The following is an 18,005-nucleotide window of genomic DNA, read 5'->3' as shown; positions in this document are numbered from 1 at the left end:
TATGCTGTATCAAGGTCTTTGTCTAAGAAAATAATGAGAGCTGAGGAAGATCCAGTTGATAAAGACTTGCCCAGTGCTGAAATAGTTTTGAAAGAGCAGGGTAATTGTGAGAGTGAGGATTTCTCTTTGTCAATGAAAGAGTTAATTCAGCCACAGAAAACAGATACAGATCTTAATGACTTAAGGGACAAAGCAGTAAATGAACAGGAGATTAAGGAAATGCCTTGTGGATATGACTTGGAGGGTAAATTGTTAATGAAACCTTATTATGAGGAGGCAGTGAAGAACAATCTATATCAGAGGTGTTGGCTATTGACAGGGTTGAGAAAGTTATGGATGATAAGATTATGGAAACAGAATCTTGTAAGGGTTACCTTAAAGAAACCATGGTTCCTGTGCGCCTGACTAACTCAGAAACTTTGGAAAATTTGGAGGAAAAGTTAAGCCATATGAAGTTACAAGAATGGATGCAGTTGAAAGAATTCATTTTGAAATGTACAGATTTGTTTCCTGATGTGCCAAAAGGTCATCAGCAATTTATGTAGGAGAAGCAAGTCCCATAAAACAACACGTTCAGAAGAGTGATATCATGGATCAGGAGGTGGAATATATTTTGAGAAATTATATTTTTAGACCTTCGAACTCAGATTGGAGTTCTCCTTGTATTCTGGTACTGAAACCAGATGGAACAGTTAGGTTCTGTACAGATTACAGGAAGGTTAATTCAGTAACTAAAACAGATACTTATGCTATTCCGAGAATAGATGACTGTATTGAAAGAATTGGGAAAGCTAAATTTCTTACTAAGTTGGATTTGTTGAAGGGTTACTGGTGTGTGCCTCTAACTGAGAGAGAAAAGAATATTTCGGCTTTTGTAACTCCTTCCGGTTTATATTTGTTCAAATATTTCAATATTATTTCTTAAACTATATGTTATTTTTTCTAATGGAATACATTTATTCATTTCTATATACCATTGTTGTATTCTCAAATTATCTTCCAATTTCCAGGTTGACATAATACATTGTTTTGCTACGGCTAGAGCTATCTTAACAAATCTTTTTTGTGCACCATCCATATCAAGTCCAAATTCTTTGTTTTTTATGTTACTGAGGGGGAAGATCTCTGGGTTTTTTGGTATATTGTTTTCTGTAATTTTATTTAATATCTGGTTTAGATCTTCCCAAAATTTTTTTACTTTCTCACATGTCCAGATTGCATGAATTGTTCCCATTTCTTTTTTACAACGAAAACATCTGTCAGATACTGTTGGGTCCCATTTATTTAACTTTTGAGGTGTAATGTATAGCCTGTGTATCCAGTTATATTGTATCATACATAACCTCGTATTTATTGTATTTCTCATCGTTCCAGAGCATAACTTCTCCCATGTTTCCTTCTTTATCTTTATATTTAAATCTTGTTCCCATTTTTGTTTAGTTTTACCATTTGTTTCCTCATTCTCCTTTTCTTGCAGTTTAATATACATATTTGTTATAAATCTTTTGATTATCATTGTATCTGTAATCACATATTCAAAGTTACTTCCCTCTGGTAAACTCATACTGCTTCCTAATTTGTCCTTCAAGTAGGATCTCAATTGGTAATATGCCAGCACTGTATCTTGAGTTATATTGTATTTATCTTTCATTTGTTCAAAGGATAATAATCTATTTCCTGAAAAACAATTTTCTATTCTTTTGATCCCTTTTTTCTCCCATTCTCTAAAGGAAAGGTTATCTTTTGTAAAAGGGAGTAACTGATTTTGTGTCATTATTAGTTTTGGTAATTGGTAATTTGTTTTATTCCTTTCTACATGAATCTTCTTCCAAATATTGAGCAGATGATGTAATACTGGAGAACTCCTACGTTGTACCAATTTTTCATCCCATTTATATAATATGTGTTCAGGTATCTTTTCCAATATTTTATCTAGTTCTAATCTAGTCCAATCTGGCTTTTCCCTTGTTTGGTAAAAATCTGATAGGTATCTTAATTGTGCGGCTCTATAATAATTTTTAAAGTTTGGCAGTTGTAAACCTCCTTGTTTATACCATTCTGTTAATTTATCTAGTGCTATCCTCGGTTTCCCCCCTCTCCATAAAAATTTCCTTATTATTTTCTTTAACTCCTTGAAGAATTTCTCTGTCAGTTGTATTGGCAATGCCTGAAATAAGTATAATATCCTTGGAAAAATGTTCATTTTAATACAGTTTATCCTTCCTATTAGTGTTAGTGGTAAATCTTTCCAATGCTCTAAATCGTCCTGTAATTTTTTCATTAGTGGATAATAATTGAGTTTATATAGATGGCCGAGATTTTTATTTATTTGTATACCTAGGTATCTTATTGCTTGCATTTGCCATCTGAATGGTGATTTCCTTCTTAAATTTTGAGAAATTCGCATTCTTCATTGGCATTGCTTCACTTTAATTTACGTTAATCTTGTAACCCGACACTTCTCCATATTCCTTCAATTTCTTATATAATTCTTTTATTGATAGTTCTGGTTCTGTTAAGTATACTATAACATCATCCGCAAATAAACTGATTTTATATTCCTCGTCTTTTATTTTTATCCCTTTTATATTATTTTCTGTTCTTATTAATTCTGCTAGTGGTTCTATAGCCAATGCGAACAATAAGGGTGATAGTGGGCATCCCTGCCTTGATGATCTGCTTAAGTTAAATTGCTTTGATATATATCCATTTACTGTCAATTTCGCCAATGGCCCCTTATATAATGCTTTAATCCAATTAATATACTTCTCTGGTAAACTGAATTTTTGCAATATTTTGAATAAATAATTCCATTCTACTCTGTCAAAGGCCTTCTCTGCATCTAAAGCAACTGCTACTGTTGGCGCTTTACTCCCTTCTACTGCATGAATTTAGTTAATAAATTTACAAATATTGTCTGTTGTGCGTCTTTTTTTAATAAATCCAGTTTGGTCTAGATTTACCATTTTAGGTACATAATCTGCTAATCTGTTTGCTAATAGTTTAGCTATTATCTTATAATCTGTGTTAAGTAATGATATTAGTCTATATGATGCTGGTGCGAGTGGATCTTTCCCTTGCTTTGATATTACTGTAATTATTGCTGTTTTACATGAATCTGGTAAGCTTTGTGTTTTGTCAATCTGGTTGATTACTTCCAGGAGGGGAGGAATTAATAAATCTTTAAATGTTTTATAGAATTCTATTGGGAATCCATCCTCTCCTGGTGTTTTATTATTTGGTAGTTTTTTTATTATCTCTTGTATTTCTACTATTTCAAATGGTTCTGTTAATTTATTTTGTTCCTCTATTTGTAATTTTGGTAGTTCAATTTTAGTTAAAAATTCATCTATTTTGCCTTCTTTCCCTTCGTTTTCAGTTTGGTATAATTGTTCATAGAATTCTCTAAAGTTTTCATTGATCTCCGTTGGATTATATGAGATTTGTTTGTCTTTTTTCCTTGATGCCAATACCATTTTCTTAGCTTGCTCTGTCTTAAGCTGCCATGCTAGAATTTTGTGCGTTTTTCCCCTAGTTCATAATATTTCTGTTTTGTCTTCATTATATTTTTCTCCACTTTATATGTTTGTAGTGTTTCATATTTTATTTTTTTATCTGCCAATTCTCTTCTTTTAGTTGTATCTTCCTTAATTGCTAATTCTTTTTCTATATTTACTATTTCCCTTTCCAACTGCTCTGTTTCCTGATTATAGTCCTTCTTCATCTTGGTTACATAACTTATTATTTGCCCTCTGATGAATGCTTTCATTGCATCCCATAGTATAAACTTATCTTTCACTGATTCCGTATTTATTTCAAAGTACATTTTAATTTGTCTTTCAATTAATTCTCTAAAATCCTGCCTTTTAAGTAGCATGGAGTTTAATCTCCATCTATACATTCTTGGAGGGATGTCCTCTAACTCTATTGTCAATATCAAGGGTGAATGGTCCGATAATATTCTAGCTTTATATTCTGTTTTTCTTACTCTATCTTGCATACGAGCTGATAACAGAAATAGGTCTATTCTTGAGTATGTTTTATGTCTAGCCGAGTAATATGAATATTCCTTTTCCTTTGGGTGTTGTTTCCTCCATATATCCAAAAGTTGCATTTCTTGCATCGATTTAATTATAAATTTGGATACTTTGTTCTTTCTGTTAATTTTTTTCCCAGTTTTGTCCATATTTGAATCCAAATTCAGGTTGAAATCCCCTCCTATTTATATGTTCCCTTGCGTATCTGCTATCTTCAACAAAATATCTTGCATAAACTTTTGATCTTCTTCGTTAGGTGAATATACATTGAGTAGATTCCAAAACTCCGAATATATCTGACATTTTATCATTACATATCTCCCTGCTGGATCTATTATTTCCTCTTCTATTTTAATTGGTACATTTTTACTGATTAATATAGCTACTCCTCTTGCTTTTGAATTATACGACGCTGCTGTTACATGTCCTACCCAATCTCTCTTTAATTTCTTGTGCTCCAATTCAGTTTAATGTGTTTCTTGCACAAATGCTATATCAATTTTTTCTTTTTTCAGTAAATTTAGCAGTTTCTTCCTTTTGATTTGGTTATGTATTCCATTAATATTTAAAGTCATATAGTTCAATGTAGCCATTTCATACTTTGTTTATCTTCCCTTTCCGTTTCTCCATCATCACCTTTCCTTCTTATCCATTTCTGCTTTCTTGTTTTGAACACTTTATAAGACAACATTTCTAAAACATCAAACATTTTCCTTATTCTCCTATTTAAAACTTTTTTAACCCCAATCTCCCCTACCCCTCCTGAGTTGTCCTTTATCCCTTGTCGGGCAACCACATCTCCCCTCTCCATTTGGATTTGCGAATTCACTCTCAAACGTCAACTGATTTTGCAGTGACCGTAACTCCTCCCCACCCAGCCCCCCCCGGAAAAGATTTCAATTTTCATATGTAACAAAGGTCACTCTTTTAATTCCCTCCTTATTCCCTCTATTCCCTTTCATTCCCTTATTAATTCTTATCTATACTCTATATATTTTCCTCTAAATACGGATACATTCATGTATACACACATATACATACACATCTATATATATATATAGATAGATATATCTATATATATACCCATATATACACACATACATATAGTTCGTGGTCATTTTTACTCTCATTACATGTCTTCATCTCTCTGCTTGTTTTGTAGTTGTTCTGCAAATTTTCGTGCTTCCTCTGGATCCGAGAATAGTATGTTTTGTTGCCCTGGAATAACTATTTTAAGTACTGCTGGGTACTTTAACATAAATTTATATCCTTTTTTCCATAAGATCGTTTTTGCTGTATTGAACTCCTTCCTCTTCTTCAGGAGTTTAAAACTTATGTCTGGATAGAAAAAAATTTTTTGACCTTTATATTCCAGTGGCTTTTTGTCCTCTCTTATTTTCTTCATTGCTTTCTCCAATATATTTTCTCTTGTTGTATATTTTAAAAATTTTACTAAAATGGATCTTGGTTTTTGCTGCGGTTGTGGTTTCGGGGCTAATGTTCTATGTGCCCTCTCTATTTCCATTTCTTCCTGTAATTCTGGTCTTCCTAGGACCCTGGGGATCCAACCTTTTATAAATTTTCTCATATTCTTGCCTTCTTCGTCTTCCTTAAGGCCCACTATCTTTATATTATTTCTTCTATTATAGTTTTCCATTATATCTATCTTCTGAGCTAACAGCTCATGTGCCTCTTTAACTTTTTTATTAGATTCTTCTAATTTCTCTTTTAAGTCCTCTACTTCCATTTCTACGATTATTTCTCATTTTTCCAAATTATCCACTCTTTTTCCTATCTCTGATCTGGCCATTTCTATTTTATTCATTTTTTCTTCTGCATTCTTAATTCTTCTTTTTATCTCATTAAATTCTTGTAATTGCCATTCTTTCACTGATTCCATATATTCTTTAAAAAAAGATATTTCCATTGTCTTGCCTTTCTCTTCTTCTTCCATTTCTTTCTGTTCTTCTTCTTCTTCCTCTGGGTTGACCATCTGTTGTTTCCTTGTTTTCTTTTTACCCTCTTCTTTCTTGTTGTCGTTATTTTCCATGTTCCGCACCTGCTGCTGTGTTGCAGGTGTCTCTCTCAGCTGTGGAGATCGACTCCGCAGCTGTTCCCCCCTCCCGTCAGTGTGTTTTTTTTCATGCGCGGTTGCGCACTTTTACTCGGCTTTGCGAGCCATTTTTGTAGTCCCGAGCTCGGGACTTCCACTGACCTGAGGGAGCGGGCTTCTCTCTCCGCGGCGGGCCTCCTCGGACAGGTAAGGCCTTCACCTTCTTCTACCGACGTTCTTTCTTCTTCTCTTCTTCCCGTTGTTTTCAACTTTTCTCTCTTTGCTGCCATTTTCTTCTCACCTTTATTTTTACTTTGTTTTAAATTTTAATCTTGTACCTTTGTGTTTTGTGCGTTTTTTTTAACTTTTCCAGAGAGGGCTGGAATTCCCTGACTGGCCACTACTCCATCACGTGACTCCTCTTTTCAAAAAAATTTAATGTTCATCAAAGGTACTACCACTATTGAGAAAGAACTCTGCAGAATTTTGATGTATATCTCAGTACCTGTCTTGAACCAATTGTGATATTTACTGAACACAATCCTCTGGTGTTTTTGAATGAAATGAAGAATAAAAACAGAAGATTATTAAAATGGAGTTTAATATTATAAGAATATAATCTGCAAATTTATCATATCAGAGGTACAAATAATGTGATAGCAGATTGTCAAGATTTTTAAATTGATCTTGTTTAGAAATATATACTCTCAACATTGGGTTACTTTATTATAACATGTTATATATTGTGTATTACTATCTCTTTAGTAATTTTAAAGACAGTTTAGTTATAACTGAATTTTAACTCGGGAGTTAAAATTCCTTTGAAGAGGAAAGGAGTGACAGAAAATAGATATGTTTTTTGGAGATAAGGTTTGTTAGTGTTGGTCACATACAAACATTTTAAAACAGATATTATTTAAAATACTGGAGCCCTGCTCATGCTGGACATGTCAGTGCCAACAGATTTTGCAAAAGCTTTGGAGAGTGCCCAAAGAGGCTCCACTAATGGATTGTTGTTTACAAAAATGCAACAGATGAAAGAACTTGTCGGAGTCGCATTCTGTCTGGAGTTGAACTTGCTGTTCTAAGAGGGTCCTGTGGTTTTACAAGCAGAAAGAGTCAAACAGGCTTTTTCTCTCAGAGAGAGAGAAAAAAAAGAGAGCAACAAAGAGAGAGAGAGAGAGAAAGAGAAAGACAGAGACAGAGATCAGTTCTACAGCTTTACAGTCAGCAGCAGCAACTGGGACTGGAACAGGACAAGCTGGCAAGTTTGTGAAAAACCCCATTTGGAAGACACGTTGTGAGTGCTTAGTTCAGCCTTGTCAAAGCCCTTGTGGTTCATGCAAGAAGAGAGGACTAGCAGTCTCATATTTAACTTGAAATAGGCTAAACAGGGGGCAGAGTCATATGATGGAGTAGTAGCCAGTCAGGAAAACCAGTCCTCTCCAAGAAAATTGGAAAACAAGTTAGAAAAAAATCAAAGCATAACAGAAATAGAGTACAAGAAATAGAAGATAAAGATACAGAGAAGAGAAAGAAGATGGCTTCCAAGAAGGAGAAAGTAAGAACAGCTGGAAAAAAAATTTAAAAGTCACCAGAGAAGAAGGAAGAAGGCCTTACCTGAAGGAAGGAACAGGACACTGTGGTGACAAGGAGCGCCCGACCCTCGAGTTCAGTACCTGCCCTACAGAGTCGCGACCCACCAGCCGGTATACTACAAAAATGGCTCTCGGAACCAAACAAAAGTGTGCAGTGCGCAATCAGAGGAGAAAGAGGACACCGGCAGGAGGGGGGACTCAGTAGAGGAGCGGGCTGTCACAGACCAAGCAGCTGATAGATGCCCGACATCAGGGCTCTCAGATGGAGGATAAGGAAGACAGTAGAAGAGGGTGTAACAAAAGAGACATGGAAGACAGATGGAGGAAAAATCGACAAGAAGACCAACGTCAAGAAGCACAACAGACAAGCAGCCCAAGAGGGGAGGAACAGCAACAAGAGGCCCAGCAACAAGAGGTCTGACAAAGAGATACAAGCAGCTCATCAGGAAAAACAGAAGAGACACAGACACAAAGAAGAGAAGAAGGAGACACAAACACATATAGAGAAACAGAAGAAGAAGATCTTCACAGAGAAATAGAAGGTAAAACTGATGGACAAAGAGAAATAAAAGGTAAAATTGATGAACAGAATATAGATAAAGTATTTTTTGAAGAATAAATGAGATCTCTAAAAGAATGGTTGTCATTGGAGTTTAATGCAACTAAAAGGAAAATGGAAAGAACAGATGATAAAATGCAAAGGTTAGAACTGGTAATGACAGAAATAGGGAAAAGAGTAGAGAATGTGGAAGAGCAGGAAACGGCTAAAGAAATGGAAGTGAATGACTTAAGAGAAAAATTGGAAGAAAGTGACAAAAAAATTAAAGAGACACAAGAGTTGTTATCTCAGAAAATTGATATGTTGGAAAATTATAGTAGGCGAAACAACATAAAAATACTGGGCCTGAAGGAGGGTGAAGAAGGCACAGACAATGAAGGCATTTATAAAAGGATGAATCCTGAAGGTCCTGGAAACAACAGAAATGCAGGAAGAAATGGAAAAAGAAAGGGCACACAGAGCATTAACTCCGAAACCACAGGCACATCAAAAACCAAGATCCATCTTGGTAAAATTTTTGAGATACACGACAAGAAAAAATATACTGGAATGGGGAAGGAATAAGATTAGAGAAGATAATAAACCAGTGGAATACAAGGGTCAAAAAATATTTTTTGACCCAGACATAAGTTTTGAACTCTCAAAGAGGAGGAAGGAATTTAATACAGCGAAATCAACTTTATGTAAAAAAGGTTACAATTTCATATTAAGACATCCAGCCGTGCTTAAAATATTTATACCTGGGGAGCAAAACAGACTGTTCTTGGATCCAGAGAAAGTGCAAGAATTCGCAGAACATTTGCAGGACAGAAGAAGAGATGAAGAGATGTAACAAGAATGAAGAATGGCAATAAAGTATATACAAAGATGTAAAAACAATATATATGTAAAGAACTAAAGAGGGAAAAGAGAAGGGAAGGAAGGGAGAAAGGGGGAAAAAAGAGAGTTCTGTTATATGTGTTAATAAAAAGTGTTTTCTGAAGAGGGCTGGGTGGAGGGGAATAACCGTCATGGCAAAATCAGTTGACGCTGCAAACAAGATTGCAACCCAAATAAAAAGGGGAGTTGTGGTTGCCCGGCAAGGGGTATGGGGTAACCCAGAGAGGGGGGGAACTTTTGGGGTTAAGGTATTAGTGGATGTGGGAACTGCAGGGGCACTTTATGTCTTAAATGTGTTGTCGTACATTAAGTGTAATAAGAGAAACCTAAGAGATGAAAATGGGGGAAAGGGGGATAGAGGTGGCAAAGAGGTGGAAAAGAGATGTATGCAAGATATAAGATGGCCATGTTTAACTATATGACTATAAACATTAATGGAATACATAAACAAATTTAAAGGAAGAGGCTACTAAATTTATTGAAGAAGGAAAAAAAATAGATATAGCATTTGTGCTATATCTAACTGAAGTGGAACATAACAAACTAAAGAGAGACTGGGTAGGACATGTAATGGTAGCATCCTATAATTCAAAAGCTAGAGGTGTGTCCATACTAGTTAACAAAAATGTACCAATCAAAATAGAGGAGGAAATAATAGATCCAGCAGTGAGGTATGTAATGATAAAGTGTCAGATATAGTCAGAAGTTTGGAATTTGCTCAATATATATGCACCTAACGAGGAGGTTCAAAAGTTTATGCAGGATTTTTTTTGAAGATTGCAGATACACCAGGAAAGATATTGATAGGAGGGGATTTTAACCTTAATTTTGACCCAATGTTAGATAAAACTGGACAAAAGACAAGTAAAAAGAATAAAGTAGCCACATTTATGGTTAAATCAATGCAGGAAATGAAACTTATGGATATATGGAGGAAGCAACCCCCAAGAGAGAAGGAATTTCATATTATTCGAGTAGGCACAAAACTTACTCAAGGATTGATATATTTTTGTTGTCAGCCCATATTCAAGGGAGAGTTAGGAAAACTGAGTATAAAACTAGACTACTATCAGATCATTCACCTCTATTATTAGAAATAGAACTGGAGGACATCCCACCAAGAACATATAGATAGAAGTTAAACTCTATGCTACAAGGTGGAGAAGAACATAATGAAAACAAAGCAAAAGTATTACAAACTGGGAGAAAAAACATAAAATATTAGCCAGCCAACTTAAAACAGAACAAGCTAAAAGAACGATACAGGCATCAAGGAAAAAAGGACAAACAAATTATATATAATCCAACAGAGATTAATGAAAATTTTAAGGAATTTTATGAACAATTGTATCAAACTGAGAACGAGGGGAAAGATGATAAAACAGAGGAATTTTTAGCTAAAATTGAACTGCTGAAATTGCAAGAAGAGGAACAAAACAAACTGATAAAACCATTTGAAATAGAGGAAGTACAGGATATATTAAAAAATCTGCCGAACAATAAAACACCAGGAGAGGATGGATTTCCAATAGAATTTTATAAAACATTTAAAGAGTTATTAATTCCTCCTCTCCTGGAAGTAATGAAGCAGATAGAAGAAACACAAAACTTGCCAGATTCATGTAAGACAGCAATAATCACAGTAATACCAAAGATGGGGAAGGATCCATTAACACCAGCATCATTATAGACCAATATCTCTACTTAATTCAGACTATGAGATAATAGCAAAATTATTAGCAAACAGATTGGCCATTGTGTACCTAAAATAGTAAAACAAGATCAAACTAGATTCATTAAGGAAAGGCGAACAGCAGACAATGTCTGCAAACTTATTAATCTAATCTACGCAGTTCAAGGAAATAAGAAACCAACAGTGGCTGTTGCTTTAGATGCAGAAAAAGCCTTTGACAGAGTAGAGTGGAATTACTTATTTAAAGTATTGCAGAAGTTCAATCTACCAGAAAAATATATAAATTGGATTAAAGCATTGTATAATGGACCGTTGGTGGTAACAGTAAATGGATATGTATCAAGTCATTTTAAATTGATTAGGTCAACTAGACAGGGATGTCCACTATCCCCCTCATTGTTCACCTTAGCAATAGAACCTTTGGCAGAACTGATAAGAATAGAAAATAAAATAAAATGGATAAAAATAAAGGAGAAGGTGTATAAAATCAGCTTATTTGCAGATGACATCATAGTATACCTAAAAGAACCAGAGGTATCAGTAAAAGAATTACATAAGAAATTGAAGGAATATGGAGAAATATCGGGGTACAAGATCAATGCAAATAAAAGTTAAGCCAATGAGTAATGCAGACTATACAGAATTTTAAAAAGAATCACCATTTAAATGGCAAACACAAGCAATCCGATACCTTGAGATCAGGTTAGATAATAACTTAAGCCACTTGTACAAACTAAATTATCAGCCACAAATAAAGAAATTGCAGGAAGACTTAGAACATTGGAAAGAATTACTGTTAACGTTGATAGGGGGGGTAAACTGCATTAAAATGAACGTGTTCCCAAGGATACAATACTTATTTCAAACATTACCAATTCCCTTAACAGAAAAATTCTTTAAAGAACGAAGGAGAATAATAAGGAAATCCTTGTGGAAAGGGAGGAATCCAAGGGTAGCGTTAGATAAATTAGCAGAGAGGTATAATCAAGGTGGTTTGCAGTTACCAAATTTTAGAAATTATTATAGAGCCGCACAATTGAGGTATTTATCAGATTTTTACCAGACAAGGGAAAACCAGACTGGACTATGATAGAGCTGGATAAAATAGGGGAAAAGGTACCAGAACATATATTTTATAAGTGGGATGAAAAGCTGGTGCAATATAAAAACTCACCAGTACTGCATCATTTACTTAATATATGGAAGAAGATCCACTTAGAAAGGAAAAAAATGAATTATCAAATACCAAAATTACTATTGACGCAAAATCCACTAATCCCTTTTACAATAGACATCCTTTCCTTTAGAGAATGGGAAAGAAAAGGAATCAAAAGAAGAGAAAACTGTTTTGTTTGGAAATAATTTATTAACATTTTGAACAGTTGAAGTACAAATATGGAATAATTCATGGTACAATGTTTGCATATCATCAATTGAAAGCGTATTTAAAGGATAAATTGGGAAACAGCTTGAATTACCTAAAGGAAGCAGCTTTGAATACGTGATTACAGACACAATGATAATTAAAAGATTTATAACCAACATGTACATTAAGCTGCAAGATAAGGAAAATCGAATAAACTTTAAACCTAAGCAGAAGAGGGAAAAGGATTTAAACATAAAGATAAAAAATTAAGTGTGGGAAAAGTTATGTTCTGGAACTATGAAGAATACAATAAACACAAGGTTACGCATGATACAGTATAATTGGTTACACAGGGTATATATTACTCCGCAAAAATTAAAAAAATGGGATTCAACATTATCGGATAGATGTTTTCGCCGTAAGAAGGAAATGGGAACAACATTACATGCAACTTGGGCATGTATGAAAGTAAATACGTTTTGCGAAGAATTAAATCAGATACTAAATAAAATTACAAAGAAAAGACATACCAAAAAAGCCAGAGCTATTTCTTTTAAGTAACATAAGAAGTAGAAAATTAGGCCTCAAATTGGATAAAGTGCAAAAAAGATTCATTATGATAGCCTTAGCAATAGCAAAAAAAAATGTATAATGTCAACTTGGAAAACGGAAGAGAGCATGAGTATACAGCAATGGTACATGGAAATGAATAAATGTATTCCATTGGATAAAATAACATTTAATTAAAAAAATAAAGTCACAATGTTTGAACAAATTTGGGAACCATACATGGAACATATCAGAGAGAGCTTGCCTCCGACCTCCATCCCCTAAAATGAGAATGAAAATGATAAGACAAAACGACTGGATTCAGTGTGTAATAAATAGATGACACATTTTTTCTTGTTTATTTTCCTTTGTGTGAAAATATTGTTTTATGTTTTTATTGTATTGTATATATTGAATATTTATGGGTTTTGGAGGGGGGTGGGTAGAGGGGAGGGGGGAAGGGAGAAAAGACCACTGTGTAAATTTAATGAGATACATTTGTACACATTTTGGTTGATATGGTTCACAGTGTGAAAAATTTAAAAAATTATATAAAAAAAGAAATAGGCGAAACAAAAAGGCACTCTGTGGTGACCTGAAAGAAAGAGGTTATCATATGGAGAACCCTGATGGGGCAAATTTCATCAGCAAGACACTGAAGTGGCTGATTAAAAAGGAATCAGTTGTGGGTGTCCTGGAACAACAAATCTCTCTCTGAAAACTGACAAGAATCTTCCTGAGTACTTACCATTTACCTTTCAAGCACCAAAGCCTGGTGAACTTTATAAATGTTAAATTCTGTGCACAGTCTAAGAATTGCCTGCAACCAATGAACTTGGAGGAATGAGCAGTGAGATTGGACTGTGAACCAAAGAACTTTTCTGAACTTACACACACATTACATTTACTTGTGCTTAGAATTAGAAGGGGGTTAAGTTAGGTTAGTTAAGTTAATAGAGATAAGTTAAAGTGTGATTCTATTTTCATGTTTAAAGATAATTAAAAGCAACTTTTGTTGAAGTAACCATTTGTCTCAGTGAATATCTATTGCTGCTGGGTTTTGGGGTCCTCTGGGCTCGTAACATTACTGCAATCGCAGTGTCTGCAGACTTTCGTGATTTATGCTGTGCAACTCCAGCCTGTGTCCTCACCCAGTTCAGTGCAACTCCCGTCGGTCATTACCTGCGCAATTCACTCCTGACTGTGTCCCGGGGTCCGGAAGCTATCTCTCCCGCCTCTCCTGGGTGACGGCCCTGTGACATCTCCGGAATCTCACACTCTCTCCGCTCACCACTGGGTTGTTTTTTTTTTGACGCTGCAAAACAACGCGGAAGCAACAAATAATTTTCTCCTCGGGATTTCCAACCAATCCCGGCTATAAAAGTTTCCACTTGAACTTGGACTCCAGAACGAAAAGAAGGAAGAGAGAGAGAGCAATGCGGCACCTACAGGTGAGACCTGTTCGCGTGTCGGAGCCCAGTGAAGGGGATGGTGACCAAGAGAAGAGAGGGGGAGAGGGGAAAGCTAGAGAGAATTATAAATGAGAGTAGAGTACGATGTAGAGATGAAGGAGAGAGAGAGAAAATGGAGAGGATGGGAATGAAAAGGGACCAAGGAGAGAGCGGTGTTTAGGAGTGACAGAGGGAGAGCGAACAGAGAACTGAACCTCTGGCCCCGGTTCATCGACTCCCATGTAAGGGAAGTCGCATCCTGTCTGGCCTCATTCTCTCCGCTGCCACTTGGTCTCTGGAATTCAGGGAGGTCAGCCTCGACCCAGGCTGACAGTACTCAGATATCGTACCTACTCCGCTCGCCTCCAGTGTCCGGCCTTTCCCGCTGTCCAGGGACTTACTCGTGGCTTCCACTGTGGTCCCCGGACTGGGACACACGTCCACTCCACCTCATTCCCAGTTCAGACCACAGTGATGGTCCATCCCTGCTTCAGCAGCCGTTGAGGGGGGATCACCTCGCTGGATCTGGAGTTACTAACCTGGGGAGGCGGATAACTTTCACTGAGACAACATGAGTCCCCTTATCCCAGACCTTCTGCCACTGGAATTTAATTCCCAGTACTGGATTTGATCCACGCATCAATGCCCAGAACTCTGGCTGCTGGTCCAGATGTTTCCAGCTCCACGAGAAAAGGGAGTAGCTCTAATAGAGAGCTGACTTCGACACGACGGGCCAAATGGCCTACCACTCTCCTGTAATCGTTCTCTGACTGATGAGAGCAAATGTTTCCTGCACCATCACTTTTGCTACCTCATGCTAACTGCACACGCGGCGGCCCCTCCGCAACTTCACTGCGGCATGGGGTGGGGGCAGGAGAACGGTGATGGGGATTGGTTGAGCTCGGACCATCGATCCAGCTCCTTGATGCCTTTTCGTCTCACGGCAGGTTCTTCCAATCGTGCTCCTGAGTCTGGGGTTCGCACAGACTCGCCGGTCAGAGGTGATGGGATCTCATCAGTGTTTCTCCCCCGAAGAGTTGGAGTTGGAGGCTCCGGTCAAAGGGCTACAGAAGCTGGTGCTCAGGGCCAGTAAGGAAAACTTCGCTTTGGCGAACCTGGTTAAACACCTGGAACAACAGCCCCAGAGAGCGGGACGTTGCCCCAAACTCGGACATCATTCCCATTCCCAGCACAACACCGACATCAGTCGCCGCTCTCTCTCACCCTGGGAATACAGGTAATGGGCAGCCGGGGAGCAGTGAGTCTGTGGTCGCTGATGTTCAGCGGGACGGGAGGAGGTCACACTGAGATGTGCGTGGAATTGGGTAAAACACGAAAATATGCAGACAGCGTGATTGAAGTAAAAACACAATGTTGCACAAACTTAGCAGATCAAACAGTGACTTTGATGTAGCAAAGTTACAAACCAAACTGACGGATAGGATTGAGTCCGTCGACAAGATATGGTCAAAATGTAGGCTGGCGCACGAACCAATTGCCATTGGGTAATGGACGTTGGGCATTGAGTTATGGGCATTTGGCAATGGGTATTTGGCGGGGTATTGGGTGGAGGGTGGTGGGTATTGGATGGGAGGTGCTGGGTATTGGACGGGGTATTGGGTGGAGGGTGGTGGGTATTGGATGGGAGGTGCTGGGTATTGGACGGGGTATTGGGTGGAGGGTGGTGGGTATTGGATGGGAGGTGCTGGGTATTGGACGGGGTATTGGGTGGAGGGTGGTGGGTATTGGATGGGAGGTGCTGGGTATTGGACGGGGTATTGGGTGGAGGGTGGTGGGTATTGGATGGGAGGTGCTGGGTATTGGGCAGGGGTATTGGGTGGAGGGTGGTGGGTATTGGATGGGAGGTGCTGGGTATTGGACGGGGTATTGGGTGGAGGGTGGTGGGTATTGGATGGGAGGTGCTGGGTATTGGGCAGGGGTATTGGGTGGAGGGTGGTGGGTATTGGATGGGAGGTGCTGGGTATTGGACGGGGTATTGGGTGGAGGGTGGTGGGTATTGGATGGGAGGTGCTGGGTATTGGGCAGGGGTATTGGGTGGAGGGTGGTGGGTATTGGATGGGAGGTGCTGGGTATTGGACGGGGTATTGGGTGGAGGGTGGTGGGTATTGGATGGGAGGTGCTGGGTATTGGGCAGGGGTGCTGGGCATTGGACATTGTGGGGGCGTTGGGCATTGGGCAGAGAGTGCTGGGTATAGGGTAGCGTATTTGGCCAAATCTGAGGGTCAACATTGACAGTGGGGCGGAATGGGCGGACGGAGCAGTAACTCCGTCAGGTGTTTCTACGCTCGGCCTCGGCCCCTTCACTGATCTCGGTCCGTTCGTCTGTTCCAGGATTGACAAAGATGAGACTCGCATTCCCTCGAAGCTGGCATTCGCTCACTGCCTGTGTGAAGGCTGCATCGACGCAGAGACTGGCGAGGAGACCCGGGCCCTCAACTCGGTGCGTCTGGAGCGGTCGATGTTGGTCCTGAAGCGCCACGTGTGCCCTGGAAAAGCCGGGCACTATTGCTTTGAACCAAAGTACATCAAGGTGCCGATGGCCTGCACCTGCGTGTTGCCCAGAAGCCGGCAGGAGCTTCCCGCAGAGTCGGGAGCGGCCTGACGATGCACAGTCCCCAGCTGCTCATACGGTCCGGTCACACAGAGCAACCGTCTCCCGTCCCGGTCACCGCTCGGCCCATCGTCGACAGTGCTGTACCTTTCCGCCATCACGTCGCAAGGACAAGCTCCGAGGCGGGGAGACAGACGCAGGGAGTGGGGAGTGGAGTGTCTGCGACGGGCTGCGGGGGCTCTGTGTCAATGTGCTGAATACCTGTGTATTTGGATCAGTCGGTCATTGTGTGACTGCTTGCCCTATTTAATTTATTTATTACAAGGTTTTACTCATTAACTTATTTCACTTTATTCCTCTGTAACCGAGGGAGATGGTTGTGATAGAATTTTAATTTGTGACATGTCCATTTGTATTTATAATAACTGCCAGACGACGTGTCACACTCTGAATCCGGCTGCCATCAACCTCTCCTTTCCAGAAGGCGACACTACTCTCAGTTTATTCCTGTCCTGTTTTAACACTTGATGTTGTTCCGGACTGAGAACCTTCCTTTGATGGTTTGTGATGCTTTATATTAAAGTATTTGCCTGTGACGATTCTGAAACTTTAATCGATGAAGAAGCGAAATGTTCATTGAAGCTTCTGTTCCTGACAAATACCAGACCCTGGACTGAATTTCCCTGGAGGACAACACTAGGAATTGGTGTTGAAGGTCCAGGGGATGTGAACGGTGCTATAGAAATGTGATTTTTTTTCATGCAGTGGCCAAAGACAGGAGTCTAACTGCCCCGACGTTATAAGTGAAGGTGCAAATCCAATGATCCGTGGTCATTTGGGGAATTTGAATTCAGGCTCTGAGAAGTGTAGGGCAATGCACAATCGTCCCGGAGAAACTCAGCAGGTCTGGCAGCGTCTACCGGAAGTAAAGGCTTCGGGCCTGGAGCCCCTTGTCAAGGTATGAGCAAAAAGCAGGCAGGCGCCCGAATGCAAAGATGGCCCGAGGAATGAGTAGGGGGAAGAGAAAGGAGGAGAAGAAGGGATATAGGAGGACGACACTCTTAGAGGTTATTGTTCGATATGAATGAAGGGTACAAGAGAAAACGCTGAGCAGTGATAGGAAGAGGGAAGGAAAGGGAAAAGTGTAGGAAGTTGAATACTGGCAGCCACAGGCCGAAGCCTCTGGCCCCCACTAAACTACCATTTCTGATGCAGGTTCTTACACTGGTCCGGTCCACTCCCTCCATC

At 38.8% G+C, this 18,005-nt stretch overlaps 1 protein-coding gene across 1 annotated transcript; it reads left to right on the top strand.

The window, feature by feature from the left end:
* The first annotated feature begins 13,949 nt into the window (after positions 1 to 13,949).
* On the top strand, positions 13,950 to 17,353 carry il17c (interleukin 17c). Its single transcript, XM_069899532.1, has 3 exons — positions 13,950 to 14,185; positions 15,133 to 15,422; positions 16,538 to 17,353. The coding sequence occupies exons 1-3, from the start codon at positions 14,171 to 14,173 to the stop codon at positions 16,806 to 16,808; spliced, it is 576 nt and encodes a 191-aa protein (XP_069755633.1). The 5' UTR covers positions 13,950 to 14,170; the 3' UTR covers positions 16,809 to 17,353.
* Positions 17,354 to 18,005: the final 652 nt, after the last annotated feature.

Source organism: Narcine bancroftii, chromosome 10, assembly GCF_036971445.1.
Source record: "Narcine bancroftii isolate sNarBan1 chromosome 10, sNarBan1.hap1, whole genome shotgun sequence".
Lineage (NCBI taxonomy): Eukaryota > Metazoa > Chordata > Chondrichthyes > Torpediniformes > Narcinidae > Narcine > Narcine bancroftii.
Note: the sequence above shows the minus strand (reverse complement) of the source record. Positions and strands in the feature narration are given on the sequence as shown.

Coding starts and splice junctions, on each gene's coding strand:
- il17c (XM_069899532.1), top strand. Junction 15,423..16,537: donor CTCTCACCCTGGGAATACAG/GTAATGGGCAGC, acceptor CGTCTGTTCCAG/GATTGACAAAGATGAGACTC.